Source organism: Lithobates pipiens, unplaced genomic scaffold, assembly GCF_037356315.1.
Source record: "Lithobates pipiens isolate NorthernLeopardFrog02 unplaced genomic scaffold, aLitPip1_a1.2 Scaffold_10, whole genome shotgun sequence".
NCBI classification, from domain to species: Eukaryota; Metazoa; Chordata; class Amphibia; order Anura; family Ranidae; genus Lithobates; species Lithobates pipiens.
The window spans coordinates 223,567,960-223,593,922 of record NW_027507686.1 but is presented as its reverse complement, the minus strand read 5'-3'; the positions used below and the strand labels follow the sequence as shown (position 1 = coordinate 223,593,922).

Below are 25,963 nucleotides of genomic sequence, written 5' to 3'. Positions count from 1 at the left end.
ACACCAACAATGGGGCACTATTTCTTCCACTGAGACCAATGATAGGGTACTATTACATTCCACTAGTAACAATGATGGGGCACTACTCCTCCTCCTCCTACTGACCACAAACCCTAAGGCCATATTTATTCTCACTGATGCTGGGCCTGGGACATTTACTACCCTCACTGGCCAGAATCCGGCCCCCTGAAGGACAGTAAACTGGGTCTTTGTTTGAAAAGTTTGGAGACCCCTGCTTTAGAGCACAAAAAGACAGGAATCTGCAACAAAGTTTGTAAAAAATCTTGCAAGGTACATTAGTAAGTGGATTGTTTTTTTCTCAACAAAAGTGAAGTTACACTTTAAAATATTTCTTAACCCAAGAACAAAACTCTAATGTATAGCATATATTGGAAATTACCCATTCTTAGAAATGATGGCTGCATTGATTTTCTTTTTATTTCAGGCTTTTTTACTTTATTTTTACCAGGACATCCAGGCAGTAACATGCTTCTTGCCTTGAGGTGACAATGTTCACTCACTGTGTTGTCACCAAAGGCTGATCTTATGATTTGGACTACAAACAACTCCCTCTTTCTTTGTCCCCATTAAAAGAAAGGCAGGGTCCTGTAGTTCACAGAAACTAACTAGAAAGGCTAAAAATAGTGTAGAGAAAGATACAAGGACACTGGCATTCTGGAAGGTTAAACAAATATATTTTATATTTGCAGAAATTGTATAGCTTGAAAAAAAAAAACGAATGCAGTCACCACATTCAAAGCCACTGAAAAGGGGGCTCAGGTAGCCCTCCTGTACGGTGCCTCATCAGGGCAGCAGGAGGGCCCTCAGGGGTTGCCTATGGGCACCCCTCAGCCCACCAGTTTGTTAAACCATGGTCTTCCTCTCCTCATCCCTGACTAACACAACCAGAATCCTCCACACGTGGCAGAGGGGTGTGGCCAGGCAAACACCACATATAGGGGCTAAGGAGCACACCTTTTCTAGATGAAGCTTCACCACAAATTCCTAAGACAGGAACAGCCCAAAACATGGCAGGGACACTGCTTGTCAGGAGAATGCATGGGGTGCAACAGTAGGCATACTGGAGGATGCAGTATGTAGGGGGTGCGGGATAATGGGGGCTGCAGGGGGTATAGAGTAAGGTTTATTGGAGATGCAGTGGGTGCAGAGCGCAGGGTAATAGGGGATATAGAGTGAGCTGTAATGGGAGATGCGGGGGTGGGGGGTGTAGAGTGAGGTGTTATAGGGGAATGCAGGGAGTACAGAGTGAGTTGTAATAGGGAAACAGGGGGTGCAGAGTGCAGGATAATGGGCAAAGTAAGATCTAGGGGGGTGCTCGGGTTGGCTCTGCCCTCCTAGATTTCAGTGGTGCTCTCCCTCCTGCTGACTACCTTACTGTAGAGCTCCTCTGAGACTCGGAGATAGGGCCATTACTAGCTTGGGGCATTTGACCCACACCCCACCTCTAAACTGTGCCCTGGGTGCCGATGCTGCCCGCCAGCCATGTTTTTCTTGTACACTGCAGGTGTATCAGAGGGGTAGAGCAGCAAGTGTGTATGTTTAAAAATAAATAAATATACTGGCCACTGCCTAATAGAACCGTGTCCGCTGCTATACAGTATGGAGGACAGGTGACGAGCCTTAGAAGGGAGAATGTTTTTTGGAATGTGCAATGCCAAACGTGAAAGCTGTGGATAGGAAGTGCTGGGCACAGGAGGAAGGAAGGGGAGCTGCTGAGGAGTGCAGAGGTGAGAGCTGTGGATTGGGGGCGGTTATATATGCAAAGGTGAAGACTGTGGATGGGGGGGGGGGGCAGTTCTATATACAGAGGTGAGACCTGTGGATTGAGGTGGTACTAGGTGCAGAGGTAAAATCTATAGATGGGTGAGGGCTGGGTGACAGCTGTGGATGAAGAGGAAAGGCGCGTGGTAGGTGCAAGAGGGAGAATTGTGAATGGAAAGTTGTGTCAGGGCTGGCTTAGCCCTTCCTTCTCTGGGCTGGCTGCTCAGCTGTTGGCTAATTGCCAGCTCTCATCTCTCTCCACAGTTACCCAGCTGTTCCTGATCCTGCTCATCTGTCCTGCCTACTTAAAGCTGTCCAGCTCACATCATCTCTGCCTTCGCCTTGGTCACCATCTCCTGTTTATCTATTTAAAGACTGGTTTGCTGACATCCCTTCTGGCTCCTTATCCTGCTTGCTGTTCCTCCATTTGGATCCCTGACTTCTGGCCTGGCTGATTACCCGATCTGGTTATTGAGCTCTGGTCTGGCTGACTACTCGATCCGGTTATTGGACTCTGGCTATGTTTTGACTACTCTTACTCTATTTACCTTTTTACTTTTATTTAATAAACAAGTGTGATTCAATTGTACTTCTGTCTCAGTCTGATTCATGGTTTCTGACAGGTTGGTTGTGAATGGAGTGGAGTGCAAAGGTGAGAGCTGTGGACAGGGGGAGCAGAAGGGAGATGTGAAAGGGGGCAGAGATGAGGTGTAGAAGGGGGACAAAAGATGATCTGTGCAGGGGGTGGATGCAGAGGTGTTGATATGAACAGGGGGCACAGAGATGAGTTGTGCATAGGGGGTCAAGAGGTGAGTTGTGGACAGGGGGCACAAAAGTGAGATGTGAAAGGGGAAGACATGAAATGAGGAATAAGTATAAAGGTGATTTGTGGATGAGAGGCACAGAGGTGGGCTGTGACAAGGTCACAATCAGTATATAGTGGTGCTAGAGGGATGTACTATGAACACATATTTTCATTTATGGTCTGAGGAAGAAGCGGAATCTTCGAAACACGACATTTGTTTATAAGTTATACTTGCACATCCGTACAGCCTCCGCAGTGATGTCTCATCTGGTTCGACGCCACCTTGCATTCCACACTGGTTACGGGTGGTGATCGGCCGTTTCCTATAGCCCTATAGAGGTGAGCTGTGTACATGGAGTGCAGAGGTGAGCTGTGTACATGGAGTGCAGAGGTTAGCTGTGTACAGGGAGTGCAGAGGTGAGCAGTGTACATGGAGTGCAGAGGTGAGCTGTGTACAGGAAGTGCAGAGGTGAGCTGTATAAATGGAGTGCAGAGGTGGGCTGTGTACATGGAGAGCAGAGGTAAGCTGTGTACAGGGAGTACAGAAGTGAGCTGTGTACAGGAAGTGCCGAAGTGAGCTGTGTACATGGAGTGCAGAGGTGAGCTATGTACATGGAGTGCAGAGGTGAGCTGTGTACATGGAGTGCAGAGGTGAGCTGTGTACATGGAGTGCAGAGGTGAGTTGTGTACAGGGAGTGCAGAGGTGAGCGTCTACATGGAGTGCAGAGGTGAGCTGTGTACATTGAGTGCAGAGGTGAGCTGTGTACATTGAGTGCAGAGGTGAGCTGTGTACATGGAGTGCAGAGGTGAGCTGTGTACATGGAGTGCAGAGGTGAGCTGTGTACATGGAGTGCAGAGGTGAGCTGTGTACATGGAGTGCAGAGGTGAGCTGTGTACATAGAGTTCAGGGGTGAGTTGTGTACAGGGAGTGCAGAGGTGAGTTGTGTACAGGGAGTACAGAGGTGAGCTGTGTACATGGAGTGCAGAGGTGAGCTGTGTACATGGAGTGCAGAGGTGAGCTGTGTACATGGAGTGCAGAGGTTAGCAGAGGTTAGCAGAGGTTAGCTGTGTACAGGGAGTGCAGAGGTGAGCTGTGTACATGGAGTGCAGAGGTTAGACGTGTACAGGGAGTGCAGAGGTGAACAGTGTACATGGAGTGCAGAGGTGAGACGTGTACAGGGAGTGCAGAGGTGAGCTGTGTACAGGGAGTACAAGAGGTGAGCTGTGTACATGGAGTGCAGAGGTTAGACGTGTACAGGGAGTGCAGAGGTGAGCTTCAGAAGTGAAAAATCTCATATGTTAATGTAGCACCGGCTCCTGAAGAGCACGCGCTATGTGTTTTTTTAAATTTAATGTTACCCTTAAACCGCGGTTTGGTTTGGGTTTGATTACTCTAAATTGTGACCTCAGCATCAGTCTGACTGGACTGAAGGGTATTGTGCCTGGCCATAAGGGGCGCTCTCACTTTTGGCAGGTATGGAAACACAGTCTGATTGGGTGCTTTAAGGTTACTTTCTCTCAGAATCAGCCCAGTGGGAGGGTCACTCTTGCTGTGCCTTCTGGGAGGGGGTACTTAAGATGCAGATGTCACGCGTTATGGGGTTCCGGTCCAGAAGCATGTTCTGACTGCAAGGTCCTGGTCCTCCTGACCAACCCCCAGGACTTCCATGGCCTGGGGTGCAGATCCACCCCACTTTACACCTCGGGGCTGGCTAACAGGTGAGGAAGCTACAGAAGGGATTCAGAGGTGGTCCGGTGCCGTCTCAGCTTGTGGAGAGGCCCAGCAACTGTGAAGTTATCCAGGGGAGGACTCTTCGGGAGAAGGCCACGCAAGGGTTGGCTTCTCAACAAGAGCCTGGAAAAGCTGAATTCAATCTCGTGCGGTATTGCTGGACCGGCTGCAAGATACTGGTACCACATGAGTGTTCTACAAGTTTAAAGTTTCCTTCACATGTTCTATAACAAAGTCTGTGGCAGAGACTTGTTCCTGACTCAAGCACCCTACTGGATGCTAGGCCTGGTGAGAGAAGGACTATCCAACAAGGGTGAGGATCCAGCTGTGAATGGCTATTCTCTGGATTTATTCAAAGTAAGAGAGTTCATTTTCATACTGACTTTGATACTTAAGCCCCATACACACTATCAGATTGTCTGCTGAGTTTTTCCTTCAGATTTACCAAAACCATGTAGTAGAAGGGCCTGCCTGATTGCATACACATTGAAACTCCTAAGGTTTGACCTCATATTATATGGTTTTGGTAAATCTGAAGGAAAAACTCAGCAGACAATCTGATAGTGTGTACGGGGCTTTAGAGTACCTGGACTTTTCACCTAAACCCTCTGATCCTATACTGAGAGACTGTTTGTTAGTTACTATTTTTGCAAATAAAAATCCCTTCAAGCGGATCAGTCGTCAGTCTCTGCAGTTTTTGGGCATCTACCACGGGAAACCCCTCGACGCATACGAGGTGAAGAAGGTAACGGTAAGCCCAATAAATTCAGCCGCTCCTTCGGGGGTCAGTGCTACATTAATATTCAAGGTATTGAAGTATGAACATGCACTAAAAGCTGGTGTTAATTTTGAAGTCAAATTTCAATTTAGTTTTAGTCATAGCCCTTGTACACACGGTCGGAGATTCCGACAACCAAATCTGTCAGAGTAATTCCGACGGATTAATTGCGGAAGAGGTCCGGAAGTGATGTTGCATACACACGGTTGGACTAAATTGTTGGAAAATCCGATCGTACGTAACGTGATGACGTTATTTCGTTACGACGGGACTACGTTCAGTCTAGTAGCCAATAGCTTTGGTCTAGGAATTTGATCTGAGCATGCGTGGCACTTTGTCTGTCGGAGTAGGCTACGCATGATCGGAGTATGTCCGATAGGAGCATTTTGTCTGAAAATTTTACCAGCAAGTTGGAAAAGTTGGTCCGTTGGATATTCCGATGGAAACAGTCCGATGCAGACCACACACAGTCAGAAAATCCGACAAAGCGGTCCAATAGGAAACATTCCGTCGGAATCTCCGACCGTGTGTACAAGGGCTTAGTCTTTTGACTAACATGCCATTTTAATTTTAGACCCATTTTAATCTTTTGACAAAAATGACATTTTAGTTTTAGTTGTATTTTAGTCATCTCAATTGCTTTAATCGGTAAGCCCAATAACGGTAACGGTAAGCCCAATAAATTCAGCGGCTCCTTCGGGGGTCAGTGCTACATTAATATTCAAGGTATTGAGGCATGAACATGCACTAAAGGCTGGTGTTAATTTTGAAGTCAAATTTCAATTTAGTTTTAGTCTTAGTCTTTTGACTAACATGCCATTTTAATTTTAGTCCCATTTTAGTCTTTTGACGAAAATTAAATTTTAGTTTTAAAATGCAAAGAAATGCGGCGCTACCTAAAAAACTAATAAAATACAATAATAAAACACATATAATGCAACAGTGAATCCACCTCACTAAAGTGATAAATGTGCAAAGTTAAACCGTGAATGCTATAGTATCCAATAAAAATAATGGATGTGCATAAATCTTCAAAACATCATGCGTGAAATAATAGCAAAATATTAAATGTGAAAATGGCTGAATAAATACTCCTATATGAAAAAAAAATGACAAATAGTAAATAAAAGGTGCTTCTCTAATAAAGTCCATGCAATTAAACAGTGAGCATGTATCACAGTCCATGCAAAATTAGTATAGTGTTCTCCAAATCCGTGGCTGTCCACCGATCAACTTCAGTGCCCAATTTCAGTGCCACAACTCAGTGCACCAACTGTTTCCCCCAGCCTCTCACCTCAGAAATCAAGTATACAGGCACTGCAACAAAACAGATGTTCACTCGTCCTTAGCAGTCCAGCTTCACCAGAATACCACTGTATATATAGGAATAGTGTTTCCCCAGTATCTTCAAACAGGTGAGATTACCGTTGGTGGTACATAGGAAAGACAAGGGGAGGCTCTCATGGGTAGTAATCAACAGCAGCGTTTTAATAGATAAAATAAATCACTTACATTGAAGCAAATGACAGCAAACTTCGCAAATACGAACGGAACTTCCGGTCTCGGCCGCGACCGGAAGTGATGACTGCAACACCAAAAGCTTTTGGTGTTGCAGTCATCACTTCCGGAGAAGCACCTTTTATTTACTATTTGTCATTTTTTTTCATATAGGAGTATTTATTCAGCCATTTTCACATTTAATATTTTGCTATTATTTCACGCATGATGTTTTGAAGATTTATGCACATCCATTATTTTTATTGGATACTATAGCATTCACGGTTTAACTTTGCACATTTATCACTTTAGTGAGGTGGATTCACTGTTGCATTATATGTGTTTTATTATTGTATTTTATTAGTTTTTTAGGTAGCGCCGCATTTCTTTGCATTTTATATATTCTTTTGGTGTTGAGATCACTATTTCTTGCTGGCGGCTTCCTACATATGTACACGTATTCGGATTATTTTTAGGTTCACATATTTATATTTTTTTCAGATATATATAATTTTTTTACACATTTAATAATAGTCAGGTGGAGCGCATTAGTTTCGTGCATTTATACATTTTAGTTTTAGTTGTATTTTAGTCATCTCAATTGCTTTAATCATATTTTAGTCGACTAAAATAGTATTTATTTAGTCGACTACATTAACACTGGATAGAATGAGTGAGGTATATGGGGGATGCAGGTGTTGCAGAATGTTGGGTAATGGGGGATGCAAAGGGGTTTTGAGTAAGGTAAAAGGGGGTGTAGGCATACCTCCTAACATTTTGAGATGGGAATGAGGGACACCTACTATCAAACGTATGTAGGCATAGGACACGCCCCCTGCCACACCCCCTTAAAGGAGAATTAACCAAAAAAAGGTTAATTAAATCCACAAGGGCTTTTTTTTTACCACTACTATTCCATTATATTGGCTTTTAAAATGTACAAATCCAGCAATTTCAAATTTGGATGAAAGGTTTAGCACTGGGAAACACTTTTTAAAAGATAAATAGTGCATTTTATATACAACTATATAGATCAGATCAAGATGAGGGACAAATGAGGAAGAATGAGGGACAGAGGGACATTGCTCCAAATCAGGGACAGTCCCTCGAAATCAGGGACAGTGGGGAGCTATGGTGTAGGGGGTAATGGGGGATGCAAAGGGGTTTTAAGTCAGGTAAAAGTGGGTAATGGGGGGTGCAGGGGTGGCAGACTATGGGGTACTAAGGGGTGCAGGGAAACACGGTGGATACAATGTGAGTACAGATATAGTACTGGGAGACGCAGGTGTTGCAGAGTGCTGGGTAATGGGGAATGCAGGGGTTAAGGTATAAAGTGGTGCAGAGTAGGGGGTAATGGGGGGTGTAGATGGTATATAGTGTGTGGCAGTGGGGGCAGGGCAGCTGATTTAAGGACTAGTATCCTGCAAGTCAACATTTTTGGTTTTGGGTTTAGACATCCTTTAACAGTCTTGCCTTAATTTAAACATTTTCGGCCTCCTAGTATTTTGCATTTTAATCCGATGAGATTGTATTCTTTGATCATTTTGCCTTTTCTATTCAAACTGCAGAAATAGGCTACGGGGAAGAAAGGCGCAGAATAGCTAAGCTATATATCTTTTTATTCTCCATAAAGTACTTTCTAAGCATTCTCTGCTGCATTATTTTCAGCCGCATCGAGGAAGTCGTCTGTTGCCTCTTATTTCATGCAAAATAGAGGAAAGACGCTGCGTCTGGCGTGCGGGGAAAAGCTTGTTATCGCACAGGTGAAGCTTCTTTTGTTAAGGGACGTGATTTGATTGTCAGATAAGAGATTCGTCTGTCATTGTCTCCCCAGGGATCTGCTATTCATTTAAGGGGGATCTACAGGTAGATAAGCTATAGTTCTTTCCTATTCTTGCCGGCACCTAGGAAATTGTAATAGCTTTGCAACACGGGAATCAAGACAAGTTAAAGCTGAGCTCCAGGCATACATAACATTCACATGTAATCATTAATACACCATTAAATGTACTTTTTTTTTTTTAAATGAAACAATTATAAGTACCTGAATCTGATTTAGTATCAGCCATGTGCAGTTTATAGTACAGCAGATTTCAGACAAGGAAAGGAGCACAAGATAACAAATTAGTATGGTGCAATGCAAGAAGTGTGCTGATATCAGGATAGAGCAAAGTAAGGCCTCATGCACACGAGACGCAGTTAAACGCGTGTTCAGATGCAGTTGGACACTTTTTTCAACTGCCTCTGAACTCATTCAAATGTTATCCTATGTGTCCATGCACACAGTCTCGTTTTTTGCCGTTTTTATGCAGTTGCGTTTAACCTCGTTTTTCCAGAAGCAAAAAAATGGGTTCAGACGCAAAAATTTCCACGTTTCAGACGCAAAACGCGGCTAAGCGCGTCTAAACGCGGCACCCGTGTTTGCGTTTATATGCGTTTTTAAAGGAACCCAATTTTTTGGACCTGAAAACTCAGAAATATGATCTGAAAATGACATTTTGTGACCCGACTTTGGGGGTCCATATCTTGGGGCCACTTATTGCCAGGAACCCCAAATGTGGTATGCAGACACTGTGGATCTAGCACTACAACATATCCAAATTTGGGTTCCTATCACCAAGTGACCCCAAGATAGGGGGCCCAAATTCGGGTCGCAAAATGTCATGCACTTTTTTGCATCAGAGAATGACATTTTGCGACCCGACTTTGGGGGCCCATATCTTGGGGCCAATTATTGCCAGGAACCCCAAATTCGGTATGCAGACACAGTGGAACTAGCATTACAACATATTTAAATTTGAGAATCCTGTCACCAAGTGACCTTCGAGATAGGGGGCCCCAAATTCAGGTCGCAAAATGTCATGCACTTTTCTGCATCAGAGATACATGGCCTCAAAGTCAACTGTGACCATCTGCGGCAATGTAATTTGGTCATTAGGGTTGGGTGTTATGGTAAGTGGTTATCCATTAGGGTTATTGTTTAGGATTAAGGGTTGGATTAGGGTTAGGGTTGTTTAGGGTTAGGGTTAGTGTAAGGGATAGTGTTAGTGTAAGGGATAGGGTTAGTGTTAGGGGTAGGGTTAGTGTTAGGGGTTAGGGTTAGTGGTTAATGTTAGGATGAATGGTTAGGGTTAGGATTCTGGATATTTTAATAAGGCATTAAAAAATATTATACTACCATATACAGCAGCAAAGAATTAAAATATATTAATCAGTACATATTTCACGATAAAAATATATTAAAAAATTGGCCAAAAAAATTAAAAACAATTATAAAAAATCTAATTAACATAGATTTGCTTTTAAATAAAACAATTTGAAACTAGAAAAAATGAATAAAAACATATATTAAGATTAAAAAATAACTAATTAACTATTTTAATATTGTTTTATATTAGAAATAATGAAAACATTTTGCCACAAGAAAATTTTAGATATTTAAAAAAATTTGATAATTTGCTATAAATAGACATTATTTTTTTTTTAAATAAAGGACAGAGAAAAAAATTCATCTGTACATCTATAGATAAATATATTTTATAAATATATACACATACCTGATCGTTACCAACAGACGTTCCTCTGGTGACACACTGTTTCTCATATTGGTGTCCACGAATGTCAGACCAGGTCGTACTTTTTCTAAGAGCAGATCAAATGTGACAATGGACATCCAGCTAAAATTAAAAAACTTGTCGGGGTAGGTACATGTTTGTGAAATATCCAACGGACATTCGCTGTCCCATCAACGGATGGGTCCAATATCGACGAGCTCTGACTCTGGACCTCTCACTAAATTTGCGACAACGTTGTAGTCTCATCAAGAGCAACATCAGGAGCATTTCCTGACATATATTCAATATGGGATCCATTTCAAAATATATACCACAGAAAGAGAGGCAAATGCAAGTGTACAACTGCTCTCTATGCTGCTGCTGCTCACTCTGATCAAAATAGCAGAAATAGTTAAAAAAAATGCTTTGAGAGCTTGGGGAGGGTCTACATGATGTTATCTTTATAAACGCTTATAAACGCAAACGCGTCTAAACGCGGCAAACGCTTTTTTGAGCAGAGTTTTCACCTGCGTCTCATGTGCATGAGGCCTAACATGAGCTTTCATTATGCTGCTTCTCCTTACACTGCTCAGTCAAAGGATGGAGGTGGTGAGGGGACCTGTAGGTGAAAATATCAGCACCCCTCCTCCAGACAAGGCTGCACTGTGTGGCAGAGCTGTGTGAATCCTAGGACTGGATTAACAGAAATACAAATCTTCTGGCAGGGAAAGTAGCACTCAAATATGTAGACCAGCCTTTCTCAACCTTTTCAACACAGAGGAACCCTTGAAATAGGTCTCCAGTCTCAGGGAACCCCTGCTAAAAATTTGAAATCTACAACTCATGATACAATAGTGTGAAGGTCAGTGGGAAGAATGGTCCTTACAATTATGGTCATTGGGAAGAATGACCTCCTTACAGAGAGCTAAAATGGCCAATGGTGTTGGTGGGAACTTATGAATGAATGACTTGTACAGCGCTACCTTTATGAACTGAATCACCACAGGGTGCTTTTCTTGCCACTGGTGTCCATCTGCAGCTATTTATGCAGTCCTTTAACCTGTAGAGTCCCAACACACTTACAACATTGACATACACATACACATATTATGGTGAATTTTTTTTTGGACAGGGTCTAATTAACCTACCAGCATGTCTTTGGAGTGTGGGAGGAAACCCACACAGACACAGGGAGAACATGCAAACTCCAGGCAGATAGCGTCATGGTCGGGATTTGAACCAACAACCCTATTGCTGCTAGGTGAAAGTGCTAACCACTACACCACTGTGCTGCCCCTTATCTGAGAGGGAGAAATTGCCCAATGCCGAAGGAACCCCTAGCAACCTCTGGAGGAACCCTAGGGTTTCACAGAACCCTGGTTGAGAATCACTGTTGTAGACTATTTGTGTATATAGCTGTTTGCATGGAGTTCAGCTTAAAGTGGTAGTAAACTCTGTTTTACCACTTATATCTACAGGTAAGTCTATAATAAGACCCCTTTCAAACTGTGCTGCCACTGGCATCAGCAGTAAAGTGGCACTATTTTTAGCATCACTTTGCCGTCACTATTCGGCCGCTAACAGGGCAGTTTTAACCCTCCGCTAGTGGCTGAAAAGGGGTTAAATCCGCCCGGTGTTTTGCCGGTGGTATTGATTTCAATGGGGAGCAGCGGTGGAGGAGCTCCTTCACTGCTCCAAAGAAGCTGCTGGCAGGACTTTTTCTGATGCCTGCAAGCGCACCGCTCCAGTGTGAAAGCCCTCAGGCTGCATAGATGTGAACTTAGACTTACTGTATTTATTGGCATATAACACTCACTTTTTCACCATGAAAATCGGGTGCAAATAGCGTGTGCGTGTTATACGCCAATACAAAAATGTAAGTTTTTCCTGAAACTTCCCTCTTAAAATTAATGTGCGTGTTATACACCTGTTTACAAATGGTATAAAGGTTGGAATTAAGAGTTAATTTTCACTGTTTGCCGATGATGCCAAATTGTTCAGTGTAATAACCGACACAAAATATAACAACTTTACAGGAAGACTTCGATGGGTAGCTACATGGCAGATGAGGTTTAATACAAATTTCATTTTTTATTAAACTCCACGTTCCTGAAAAAACAAACCAATTAAAACAAATAATCTAGCATATATGATTGTTACACAAGCTATATTATAATGTAATGGCATTAAAAATGACCTTTTCTTTTGAATCTGCAGCTGCTGCAACAAGTTAGATTTTAGGAATATGAATTTTGTTTTTAGATCCTCTACAAGGGTTATTTCTTCTAAAGGGATCCAGACAATGCAGCTTTTCTTGCACCTTCACCTGGAACACTGAGAGTGCTCCAGGTGAATATAATATATCAAACCCTCTTATTCAGAACTTCAGATCTTGAAAGTGCAAAAAAAATGCTTTTTTTTTCAAAACAGACAAATGTAGGACTCTACAACAACATTTGTTAAAATTTCTACAATGTATATTATTCACCCAGCAGATATTGTTTTTTTTTTTTTTTTTTTTTTTAAGTGGTGCTAAACTTTAAGTTGATTAGGTTTATAGCTTGTAGGATCCCAGGCAGACTGTCTGTGCCACATGGCTTATAAGGGGTTGTCTCCCTGTCTGTTTTCTGAACCGTCTATTATATCTCTATATGGTCATCTATTTTGAACCAGACATAGCCCCAATGGTGGAACTTGCTTTGGCTGCCCCCTTGATGATCACTGATCCCCTGTAGGATTGTGAGCCCACCTCAGGCCGGGACCCTAACAGAGTGTGCTGCTAGCTGCTTCTGCTGGTCTGGACACGTGGCCATGTCAATATTTGATTGCTTCCACCTCATTAACTCCTGAAGAAGACTATGCATAGTTGAAACGCGTTGGAAGATTTTGGTAGATTTGCAATTTCTTTTAAATATGTAATGTTTGATTATCCCTGCCCCGTGTGAGGCTAGCAGGAGATGATTACAACCTATTAGGGCATGGATTGTATAGACCAGCCATTTGAATCCATTATACATTATATAATAAAGATTTTTTACTTTTATTAAAATACTTTCTCAATTTGTGTGATTTCTTTTGCTGCAACAAAAGTCCCATGGTAGATAAATTTTCTAGCACTTTAAGTTGATTAAGAGAAGATGAGATGACGCCACCACTCGAGATTAGATGAAAAGAGGTTTAATCTTAACCTCTTGGCGTCGGCACCTCCTGGCCCGTTAAGAGGTTTAGGATCATGTGACCATGTGATTGGCTGTCACAGCGATCAAATGATCACAAAGCTGTATAACAGTGTAAATTTGCTGTCTCCTCAAAATAACTCAACACACAGCCATTAATGTCTAAATCGCTGGCAACAAAAGTTATTAACCATTTATTAGCCATTTTCCCTCCCTGGTGTCATGTGACTCGTTAGTGTTACAAGGTCTCAGGTGTGAATGGGAAACAGATGTGTGTTATTTGGTGTTATCGCTCTCACTAATACTGGTTACTGGAAGTTCAGCATGGCACCTCATGGCAAAGAACTCTCTGAGGATCTGAAAAAAAGAATTGTTTCTCTACATAAAGATGGTCTGGGCTATAAGAAGATTGACAAGACCCTGAAACTGAGCTGCAGCATGGTGGCCAAGACCATACAGCAGTTTAACAGGACAGAATCCACTCAGAACAGGCCTCGCCATGTCGACCAAAGAAGTTGAGGTCACGTGCTCAGCGTCATATCCAGAGGTTGTCTTTGGGAAATAGACGTATGATTGCTGCCAGCATTGCTGCAGAGGATGAAGGGGTGGGGGGTCAGCCTGTCAGTGCTCAGACCATACGCCGCACACTGAATCAAATTGGTCTGCATGGCTGTCATCCAAGAAGCAAGCCTCTTCTAAAGATGAGGCACAAGAAAGCCTGCAAACAGTTTGTTGAAGACAAGCAGACTAAGGACATGGATTACTGGAACCATGTCCTGTGGTCTGATGAGACCAAGCTAAACTTATTTGGTTCAGATGGTGTGAAGCATGTGTGGCGGGAAAGAGGTGAGGAGTACAAAGACAAGTGTGTTTTGCCTACAGTCAAGCATGGTGGTGGGAGTGTCATGGTCTGGGGCTACATTAATGCTGCCGGCACTGGGGGGCTACAGTTTATTGAGGGAACCATGAATGCCAACATGTACTGTGACATACTGAAGCAGAGCATGATCACCTCCCTTTGGAGACTGGGCCGCAGGGCAGTATTCCAACATGATAACAACCCCAAACATCTCCAAGACGACCACTGCCTTGCTAAAGAAGCTGAGGGTAAAGGTGATATCTCCAGACCTAAATCCTATTGAGCATCTGTTTGTTCCTCAAAATGGAAGGTGGAGGAGTGCAAGGTCTCTAACATCCACCAGCTCCATGATGACATGGAGAAGTGGAAGAGGACTCCAGTGGCAACCTGTGAAGCTCTGGTGAACTCCATTCCCAAGAAGGTTAAGGCAGTGTTGTAAAATAATGGTGGCCACACAAAATATTGCCACTTTGGGCCTTATTTGGACATTTTCACTTAGGGGTGTACTCACTTTTGTTGCCAGTGGTTTAGACATTAATGGCTGTGTGTTGAGTTATTTTGAGGGGAAACAAATTAACACTGTTATACAAGCCGTACACTCACTACTTTACATTGTAATAAAGTGTTTCTTCTTCAGTGTTGTCACATGAAAAGAGATAAAAAAATATTTACAAAAATATGAGGGGTGTACTCACTTTTGTGAGATACTGTATGTATTTGATGATAAAATACATGGTCAGGGAAAAGCTCATTTGCTTCTCCTATGTAGTTGGTTTACCATACAAAGTATTACCAGCAGGTAGTGATGCAGCTGTGAAAAGCTGTGAGTGGGGGACCCCCTTACATTACAACAAATGTAATTAGGTGGCACAGTGGTGTAGTGGGTAGCACTCTCGCCTAGCAGTAAAAAGGGTCACTGGTTCAAATCCCAACCATGACACTACCTGCCTGGCGTTTGCATGTTCTCTATGTGCCTGCATGGGTTTCCTCTGGGTCCTCCAGTTTCCTCCCACACTCCAAAGACATGCAGGTAGGTTAATTGGCTTCTGTCCAAAATTGGCCCTAGTATATGAATGTGAGTTGGGGACCTTGGATTGTGGGCTCTTTGAGGGTAGGGACCAATGTGAGTGTGCAATGTACAGGGATAGGGACGATTGTAGACACTGACTCAGGTTGAACTGGATGGACTGGTGTCTTTATGTAAAAGGAAGTTGCAGGAAAGCAAAGGATTGCAACCGAAGCTAGAAACTTAATTTTTCTCACTGATACACCACTGTTGACACATTTATGAAACGCCGTCTTTATTGCTGATTTCCAGTTTATTTGAGAAATATGACACATATATATAAATCCAAGAACTCACAGACATCTGTACAATCTAGCCTTTAATGACTTAGGGCATGAAGGACACAATAAGAATCCAGCTCTTCAATGCATACCTCTGTATAAACAATTATAAGTTAATACGACATGGTTCATAAAACTTGTGCAATTTCCCTCCCGTTGAGTCCAACAGCGTGCTCTGGAAAAAGAGTACATATCAGAAGAACATGTGTTTTGGTTTGTGTAAACAGTAAACGCCCTCTTCGACTAAAACGAGCCTTTAATACATTTCTGCACACTTCTTAAATTGATTTGTACAGCAGGGCAGCAAAATGTATCAGTTTTGTAAATGGTTTTCATCACCTATCTTGTGCCGTTAAAGCTAAGCGCAGAGTAAAATAAAGACTGACCATTGAAGTGGTCTTCTCCCACACTGCAAGGGTTAAATGTTTGGTGTTGTCTAACCTTTTCCCTCGCGTCCACAGGCTTCCTCTGAGTTGCACCACCGCATAGCTCCCAACTGTCCCCGATTACGAGGGACTGTCCTTGATTTCGAGGGACTATCTCTGATTTCGGGGGACTGTCTCTGATTTAGAACAAAGTCCTTCTGTCCCTCTTTCCTCCTCATTTGTCCCTGATATTGGTCTGATCTATTTAATTTTATGTAAAATTTACTGTTCATCTTTCAAAAAGTGTTTCCCAGTGCTAAACTTTTCATCCAATTTCTAAATTGCTGCATTTTCTGCAATTTCAAAAGCCAAAATAAAGGCATAGGAGTGGCTATAAAAAAAAAAAAAAGCACTCATGGGTTTAACTACCGTATTTATCGGTGTATAACAAGCACTGTTATACGCCGATCCCCCGCTGATCTCCGCTGATTGTGAGCGGAGGAGCGAGCCGCTGAGATCATAGCCGAGTGTACACGGCTAGACTCGGCTCCGCTCACAGTCATGCCCAGTCCTGCCCTATGATGGACACAGGGACTGGGCGTGACTGTGAGCGGAGCCGAGTCTAGCCGAGTACACTCGGGTATGATCTCAGCGGCTCGCTCTTCCGCTTACAATCAGCAGAGATTGGCGAGAGCTGCTGAGAGCAGCCGAGAGCCACCGAGCACCGCCGAGATACACAAGACATCCGGCTTTGTATCTCACCGGCGCCATTTTTAAACTGGAAAGCGGTAATGACACTGGAGCAAAGCTACACTGACAAGTCTGCAAATGACACTGAGGCAAGGCTACACTGACAAGGCTGCAAATAACACTGGGGTAAGGCTGCAAAGACAAGGCTGCAATGACAAGGCTACACTGACACTGATAAGGCTGCAATGACACTGGGGCAAGGCTGCAAAGACAAGGCTACACTGACACTGACAAGGCTGCAATGACACTGGGCAAGGCTGCAGATGGACACTGATAAGGCTGCATTGATGGGCATTTAAAGAGGAAGTAAACCCTGATGAGTTTACTTCCTCTTTCATTCCCTGCAAAGGTAAAGCATAATGGACTACTATGCATCGCATAGTAGTCCATTATGTGTCACTTACCTGACACAGGAGCCAGCGAAGTCACCGCTGTCCCCTGTAGTGCGGCGCATCCATTTTCTAGGTGGGTCTCGCTGCTCCGCCGCTGTCATTCGGCGAAGCCGCAATGACGTCACTCCCGCTCATGCGCACGGGAGTCGCCGTTGACGGGTGCTGCGCTCAGTGCGCCTGCGCGCCGCTGTCTACGGCTCATGCGCCGTAGACAGCAGTGCCTTTTTTTCAGCAAATATCTCCTAAACTGTGTAGGTTTAGGGATATTTCTTGGACCTCCAGGTAAGCCTTAATCTAGGCTTACCTGTAGTTCAAAGTGTGTTGTAAGGGTTTACAACCACTTTAAACGTTTTTTTCCTTAAACTTCCCTCCTAAAAGTTTTTTTACTTAAAATTCCCTCTTAAACTTGGGGTGCGTGTTATACGCCGATAAATACGGGTAATCATTTTTTTTGTACAATTCTCCTTTAAGAGGGTTTGGCAGAGGATGTGTCCTATTCCTACGAAGTGTCCCTCGTTCCCATCTCACAATGTTGGGAGGTATGCGACTGGTCTCCCGAAACATCTTCTATGTCGCAGGCTCTCAGACATGAACAGGTACAATACAGGACCAGCAGTCTTGTATTTTAAGTGAGCGCCCACCCATAACCCAGAACGTTGGAGAGCATTAAAGAGCTTCCCATAGATAAAAAATAGCATTTAACCTCTGCGGTGAGGATCCCCCGCATACAGTCCTGTAGTCCAGTTTTAGGGAGACCCTGTCGGGCCTCTAAAGGGTTACATTTTGCACTCCTCTGCAATTGAAGACAGCATATACCTACCTCTCTGGCAGCCCGTGTCTCCCACCTTTCCTCCATTCCAGCACTGCAGCCTCTGTTAAATCCTTTAGTTTTTGACACTTCCAGGAGTGTCAGATGATTGTGTCCCCGGTTGCACTCTGGTCTCCTACAGTGATGTAGGGGTCAGAGAAAGGAACTTTCAATTGGCAGAGGACACACACAGGCATCCGATAGGCCTTGTTTACAAAATGTGGCATTGGACATGCTTTTTAAAGGACTCTGAATGCCAATCAAAGCACCTGTCACTAAATAAAATTGTCACCTTACAGTCCTTCCCACATGTTGTGTTTGCGTCGCTTTGCTTAAAACATTATACCCCGTGTCGCTTTATTGGTGCTTCAAAGCATCTCCAAAGCCTCAACAAAAGTTTATGACAATGCTGGCCTACAGCACCTGAAGCTTTTAAAAGGGTTTTTTTTATTCAGTGTTAGCTTTGCTTTGTGTTGGAGGTATTGCAGGTATGAGATATCCCAGAATGAACTAGAAAACCAACAAGCAAATCGGAAAGAAGTCATTAGCAGTCTCTTCCGGGTTCATGTGTTTATTTTCTGGAAGTGTCTGGTGCATACTGTATGTCCTTGTATTTTTGCACATTTGTTTAATTGTTTTAGCGCTACACTTTTTTATAGACCATCTGATTTTTTTTTTACGAAAAACGATCCAATTAGCCCACACACGATCGGATTGTCTGCCGGAAAGTCCGGTCGTGTTTACGCGGCATAAGCCTTACTGACCATTTTGCCTTGCTGGTTAAACTGCCATTTTTACCTCTTCTGCAGAAAATTCATATGGTTTTGTGATGTTAGCAGAAGTTTAGAATGAGGTCAAACTGCCGATTGGACAGCTCTGCCTGAATGAGATCACATGAATAAATGCCTTGGCATATGGTCTCAGGACTACTTGTTAAAGAAGCAAAAGCAAAAATAATGAAAAGCATATGAAACAAGTCAGAAAGTTGGTTATGTTTTAAGAAGATACTTTGCTGTACTGCCTTACAAATAATTCACCAGCGATGTTTAATTGAATGAAAACCTGTTCTGAGAGAAATACAGGGGCTGTCATGCTTTTAAAAATGCTAGTTGACCGGGTGCACTAGTGCTTTCTGAATCACTAACAAGCATACAACTGCAAAGTACTGCGCTCCTGATCATCTTACTTATTCCGATGTTCTGAGGTAGTGCCTCAGAAAGTGTTAAAGCAATTTGTATTAGCAGGCAGCCAGGCAACTAGCATTTAAAAAAAGAAATGTCATCAATGGGGACGTTCACATTTCTCTCAAGGAAGGTTTCCTTTGAGCTTTTACTTTGCGTTTTTTTGTTTTGTTTTTTTATGTGGAAAATGGTTGACCAGGAATGTATCAACCGGTCATAAACAAAAGTTTCACCACAAAATATTCCCTTTAAGGCTCTCCTTGAAACACCAATGAATATGTCCATACAACTAAGCTATTTCAATCTATGAAAGGACTATACAGGGGTGTTTAATATTCGACTGCTCTGTAGAAACGGCTTCAAGTTTCAGAGAGGTATAACCCCCTTTTTTTTCAATGTGCTTTTAGATCCCAACCACTGTAGTGCAACTTGTTTCTCAACCTGAAACAAGGTGAAGAAGGGGAATAGCTTTATCAAAAATAGAGAGTTTATTTCATTCCCAAACTTCTTTCTTGGCATCCTGTGTATAACACCTTCACTGTGTATTTTATTTACTGAGAAATAGACCATTACAAAAAAGGCGTAAAAGACCTGTCCTCAATGAGACTGTAGGAAAGGTTCCTCAAGTCCTGGGAAGAACCCACAGTTTTGTAGCCCAGTTGGCTTAGTACTTGTCGACAGGCATTTTGGGTGAACTCTACAATGTCATAGGACAAGGTCAGTCTCCAGCTTTCAGCTGTGGCTGCAGAGTTTCTTACTGTGCCATACTTGTGTTTGGCAGAAGACTGGTCACCCCGGGTATTGTTCAAGATCCATCGTTCCACATTGGTATCCAGTGGAATTCCCACAAATTCATAGATTTCCTCCATCTTCTTCATAGGGTTTCTAGCCAGGTCTTCATACCTCAAGAGCATGTAGTGTCCCTTTAGCCATGGTGGCCTGCTAAACCCAGTTGACACAGAGTTCAAGAAGTCCTCACAAACAGTGGTCAACTGAGTTGAGTCTAAATTGTATGGTCTGCGACCAGTAGCCCTCCAGATTCTCCATAGCCTGTAAGTGTCTCTGAAGGTCTCACTACGGGAGGCCAGTATGCCTCGTGGGTCTCTCACCAACTGAATCACTTTTAAGTTAAGGCGGGGATCCTCTACCAATGCTCTTAAGTCATTAACTTCTGGAACCCGAACTGTTTTTATAGCCACATGACCATGGTCTTTGCAAGACTCCATCGCTAGTGTCAAATTCAGGCTGCCACACTTCTTAATGCAGTCTCCTTCTTCTAGATAAATATCAGTGGGGCCCAGGGCATCACAAACTGGGACAGAGCAGAGTGCTTTACTTGCACCCCTTCGGAAGAGCCTATCTGTGGTGTGGTTTACTGGTTGTGGCTTAATATAGTTTTCCATAAAATAAAGGTCACAGTCGTAAAGGCTTCTTAGGAGGTCCCTGCTAGCTCCCAGCATCACTCTCCTTTCAGCTGGGCTTTTACTCTGAGTCATTTTGGGGATTAGCGTGTATTGAACATGATAGAGTGGTTCAAACAGGTAGAAAACATCTGAATGTTGATTGAACAGTTGACCAACAAAAGAGGACCCACTGCGGGTGGTGGCCAAGATGAGGATATGAGTTTTCCTGGAGATGTTCGAAGTTACTGGCTGGCCATCTTCACATAACCGATCAGGAGAATCTGTGGGTTCTTGTCCCAGGCTACAATTGCTCGGGTTGGGAACCGGACACATATGAAAGGATTTGGTTGTAAAGGTTCGGATGGCTGTGTACTGGATAGCGATAGAGGCCAGCGCTAGTAAGAGGACAGCCTTCCAAGAACATTGCATGGCTGGAAAACGTCATTGAGCCTTCTCACGGTGTTCAATTATTGTCTGTATATAGAAAGAAAAAATAGGATAATATTAGTGTCTGTAATCATAGAGCTATGCCACAAACAAACATGTAAAGTAATATTTAGCTGCCAAATGGATTTCATTTTTCATAATTCAAGAGCAGTTAGAACAATTAAAGATTTTTTTTTCATTATTGCTATAGATTGCTGCAACTTCCATATCTGCGTTTGCTGTAGTAAATAACAGCCATTGTCCCTGATAAAAATGCAAAATAATGTACTGAAGGGAGACTTACATTTTGTGTATAGTCTATGGACTGCAATGAAGGATGAAAAAATCCTTTATCAACTAGCAAACCGATCTATATATTTACTTCTCATCCACAAGCTTAACTCTGGTTTACACAGCAAGAGGAAATCCATAAATCTATATTCTCTTCATAATAAGTTGTCTCTATAATGAACCTTTCTATAGACCATTAGTGGAAAAGTACAATGGGGTACAATGATTGGTGTGCATGCTTACAGATCTACCGCAACAGAAAAATACGCACACACCAGCAACTAATTGCAGATGTATAATTCCAGAATTTTCTTTCGATGTCTGACTATTGTGCATATCATAGTGAATATATAGCTCCATGTTTGGCTTCAACACTTAATTCCAGACATTTTGATTTAATTTACTACAGTTTAATATTTCGCAAGATTTTTTTCTGCATGTGTCCCCATTCTGAAGTTTTTCCTTTTTTCTTGTTCCTGTGACACCCATGCAAGGAATGGGTGGTGCAGTGGTCGTCAGGACAAAAAGAAGCAGACAGTCATAAAATCATTGTCAGAGGTTCCGACCCACTTTCTGTAAAAAAAAGCAAGCCAACCATAAAATTAATCCTAGAAAAAAGTAAAACCCAAGTCCAGCTTGAAGATTATATATTACCAAATGTATTGGGACCTTTACACGCACATGAACTGTAATGGCATCCCAGTCTTAGTCCGTAGGGTTCAATATTGAGTTGGTTCACTCTTTGCAGCTATAACAGCTTGAACTCTTCTGGCAAGGCTGTCCACAATGTTTAGGAGTGTGTCTATGGGAATGTTTGACCATTCTTCCAGAAGCGCATTTGTGAGGTCAGGCATTGATGTTGGAGAGAAGGCCTGGCTTGCAGTCTTAGCTCTATTTCATCCCAAAGGTGTTCTATCGGGTTGAGGTCAGGACTCTGTGGAGGCCAGTCAAGTTCCTCCACCTCAAAATCACTCTTCTGTTTCTTTAGGGACCTTGCTTTGTGCAATGGTCCGAATAATTTGGTGGAAGGAAGATTATGGTGCAGATTTGTTTTCCAGGGATTGGGCTTGGCCCCTTAGTTCCAGTGAAGGAAACTCTTAAGGCGTCAGCATACCAAGACATTTTAGACAATTCAATGCTCCCAACTTTGTGGGAACAGTTTGAGGACGGCCCCTTCCTGTTCCAAAATGACTGCGCACCAGTGCACAAAGCAAGGTTCATAAAGACATGAATGAGTGAGTTTGGGGTGGAGGAACTTGACTGGTCTGCACAGATTTCCGACCTCAACCGCAATGGAACACCTTTGGGATGAATCAAAGTGGAGACTGCGAGCCAGGCCTTCTCTTTCAACATCAGTGCCTGACCTCACAAATGTGCTTCTGGGAGAATGGTCGAGCATTCCCATAGACACACTCCTAAACCTTGTGAACGGCCTTCCCATAAGATTTGAAGCTGCTATAGCTGCAAAGAGTGGGCCAACTCAATATTGAACCCTACGGACTAAGACTGGGATGCCATTAAAGTTCACGTGAGTGTAAAGGCAGGCATCCCAATACTTTTGGTAGTATAGTATACATTGAAATAATCCTGCTTCTAGTGCAGTCGAAAAATAAAAAAGTGGCTTTGACTGCTATACTCGCCTGATCTCCCAGACTGTCCTCCATAGACCCAATCTAGTTTAGCTCTCAACCCCCAGAGAGACTGCTGAGAATGACACAGCTCAGGGCTGTTTTTAAGGCAGGGCAAAAGGGGCAGCTGCCCTGGGCCCTGTCATTGTTGTGGGGCCCAAAGCAGCTGCCTCATACTTGCCAACTATCCTGGTTTAAATTCCCTCGTCCCTTGAGGTTTTAGTCCTGTGCTGCGTCCCGATATGTCAGAGTGAAGTGCTGCTACTAATGCTGCCCAGCTCTGCCCTATTGTTGTGTACAGATGACTCACCTCCAGACCCTGTGTTTACATGTAAATTATCAAGATTCATATGTAAATCTCGGCAGCTAGCGGCATTCATATGTATATCATGTCCCCCTGAGGTCATATCCACAGTAATCTCTAGCAACCAGTCAGCAAGCAAGAATCATGTGCTGTAACCTCTAACAACTAACCAGTGAACCGTAATGTGTGCTGTAACCTCTAGCAACCAGTCAGTAAGCACTCATGATACACTGTAACCTCTGGCAAACAATTGCAATAGCCGCCCAATCTGATTCAGTAAACTGATTTTGAGTTTAGCTGCTATTTATTGTATGTCTCAGAGCAGGTGGACAGCAAAACTGCATGGGGAGGCCCCAAGAAAAGTTTTGCCCAGGGTCCAATCAATATTAAAGACGGCCCTGACACAGCTTCTCCCACAATATTACTAAGGCTGCCAGTCACATGTACAGTTCCATGCACACCGACAATACAGGCTCAGTCTGGAGGATGTCTTTTCAGAATTTATTGCTGAGATTGCTGAGTAACTTAAAACAGGAAAGGGGTCCAGGGATCAGGATACTCAAAACAATAGCAAAAATAACAGGACAGCTTCTCACTAATCTTCTATAAGCAGCTTTTTCTGGAGGTAACAGAGAATGGGCAGTATATCTAGAGCTCTACAAGAAAAGTCCCAGTCCATATAGCATCTTCTGATAGTTTATTCCCATCTAGCACTTGCACACTAAAGAGTCCACAGCAAGGCCTGTATTCACAACATCCCAGGCGTTCCACATTGAAGCAGACAAAAGATCCTTCTCCAGACCAGGACTCCAGGGTGATGCCCTCAAGCAAATAATCCTTAAAACGTAGTTTTTTCCGCTTTTTGGAATCCTCCCCCCTTTCCGGTGTCACATTTGCCACCTTTCAGGGGGGAGGGGGGAGCAGATACCTGTCTAATACAGGTATTTTGCTCCCACTTCCGAGCATAGATACCTGCGCCACCCGTGGGTATCTACGCCACTTCCCGTGCCCCGGCTGTCTTCTGGGAGACACACAGGTCCCAGGAGACAGCAGGGACCAGTGGGAATGTGCAGCGCGAGTTGAGCATGCGCAGTAGGGAACCAGTAGGCTTCACTTTCTGATTTCCTTACCGAAGATGGCGACGGCAGCATCCAAGAGCCGAGGTACAGATCGGCTGCCGACATTGCGTGTGCCCTGGACAGGTAAGTGTGCATATTTTAAAAGTCAGCAGCTGCAGTATTTGTAGCTGCTGACTTTTTAAGAAAAAAAAAACGCTTAACTCCGCTTTAAGCACTCTTCTCCAGGTCCTCAGTCCAGCACCTGCTGAGGCCCAGACTACATTTTCTTGTCTCACTAGCAGTAGCCCTTTGAGAACCGGAACCCTCCTTGGAGAGGAAAGAACACTCTGAAAAGGCCTCACAAATATTTTTCACCATCTCGGCCACCTTCTGGACACTCCTTTCAGGGATTAGCTGGGGCATGATAAAATTTCATGCTAATCATTTGATTCGCCCTGTCCTATATTCTGGAACCTTCTTCCAGAAGCACGTGGGAGGAATCAAACACCCAGCTTAAGAAATCCTGACCAGACAAAAACAGTAAATCACTGCTCCATTGATTACGGCTAAGCTAATTTTAGCCTAGCAGCCTAATTAGAGTGTGCTACACTAGCAATGCTCGTCTTCTTCGACCAACCATGTCTGTAAGCCAGTAATCTTTTCAGTACGCCCTTCCACCCTCCCTCTTCCCCTTATTAAACCTTAATAAATGAAACTATTATAATCTACCTACTCAGGGCTTTTTTTGTTTGCGGGAACGTGGGGGAATGCAGTTCCGGTACCTCTGGCACTGAATGTATGCAATGGGAAGGGGTTCTGGAGGGTCTATTGTTGCTGGATGTTGGGGTATCTGTTATCTATGGAGGGGATCTATTGTTGCAGGGGGACTACAGTTGCTGGGAAGGAAATACTATTGAGGGAGGGGTCTATTGATGCTAACTGCTGGGGTATTGTTTTTTGAGGTGGGTCTATTGTTGCTGGGGTATCTATCATTGCTGAGGGAGATCTATTGTTTGTGTGGGTCTATTGCTGCTGGCTGTAGGGAATCTACTCTTATACTGTTTCCTTGTTATCATTAACAAATTTCACGCCTATTATGTAGCACCACAAAATAATACTTGGGTCTGTATGTTCCAAAAGGGGTGATAATGGGAGGTGGGTAGGGTGGGAACTAAGGGATGGTGCTCAGAGGTGGGTAGGTAGGGGGTGGAGAAAAGGGGTGGGGTACCTACACAGATTCTCGAGAGAAAAAAGCCCTGTACCTACTGAAACAAATAGTTAGAAGTACTTACCTGCCACCTTATGTCTCCATCTCCCCAGACTCAGCAGTCTAAGTCCTAAGCTTGGAATTCCCTGCCGTCAATAAAAAAAATGTCATCAGCCCACTGATGACATTGTGCCTCTTCCTGTGCACGTCATACACTCATCTGATAAAATTTTTGTTACCAAAAGATGAGTGTATTGGCACACGACACACGTGCAGAATGAGCTGTGTGATGCTCTTCTTTTGCATATACCTTATGCCAATATACAGTAAAACCTTGGTTTGAGAGTAACTTGGTTTCAGAGTGTTTTGCAAGACAAGAAAAATGTTTAAATAAATTTTGACTTGATATACAAGCGATGTCTTGATATACAAGTAGCGTCATGTCAGCAATATGGTTACATTTAATGAAGGTACAAAATTTAGCAACTCACATGGTTGATGATTAAAAGAGGTACATATAAGTATGCAGGCATCCGGGGTGAAGTTGTCCACATAGACCACCCTCCGAACTCCCATGGAATATCATTCCTTCCACTCTGGGATCCACGATTGGTTCAAGT

At 43.3% G+C, this 25,963-nt stretch overlaps 1 protein-coding gene across 1 annotated transcript in view; it reads right to left on the bottom strand.

The window, feature by feature from the left end:
* Window positions 1–15,467: 15,467 nt before the first annotated feature.
* Window positions 15,468–25,963, bottom strand: part of CHST1 (carbohydrate sulfotransferase 1) — a 110,141-nt gene continuing 99,645 nt past the window's right edge. The window contains exon 3 of the mRNA XM_077462013.1: window positions 15,468–20,903. Coding sequence (XP_077318139.1) covers window positions 19,596–20,858 — 1,263 coding nt within the window. The 5' untranslated portion in view covers window positions 20,859–20,903 and the 3' untranslated portion in view covers window positions 15,468–19,595. The remainder of the gene's footprint in view (window positions 20,904–25,963) is intronic.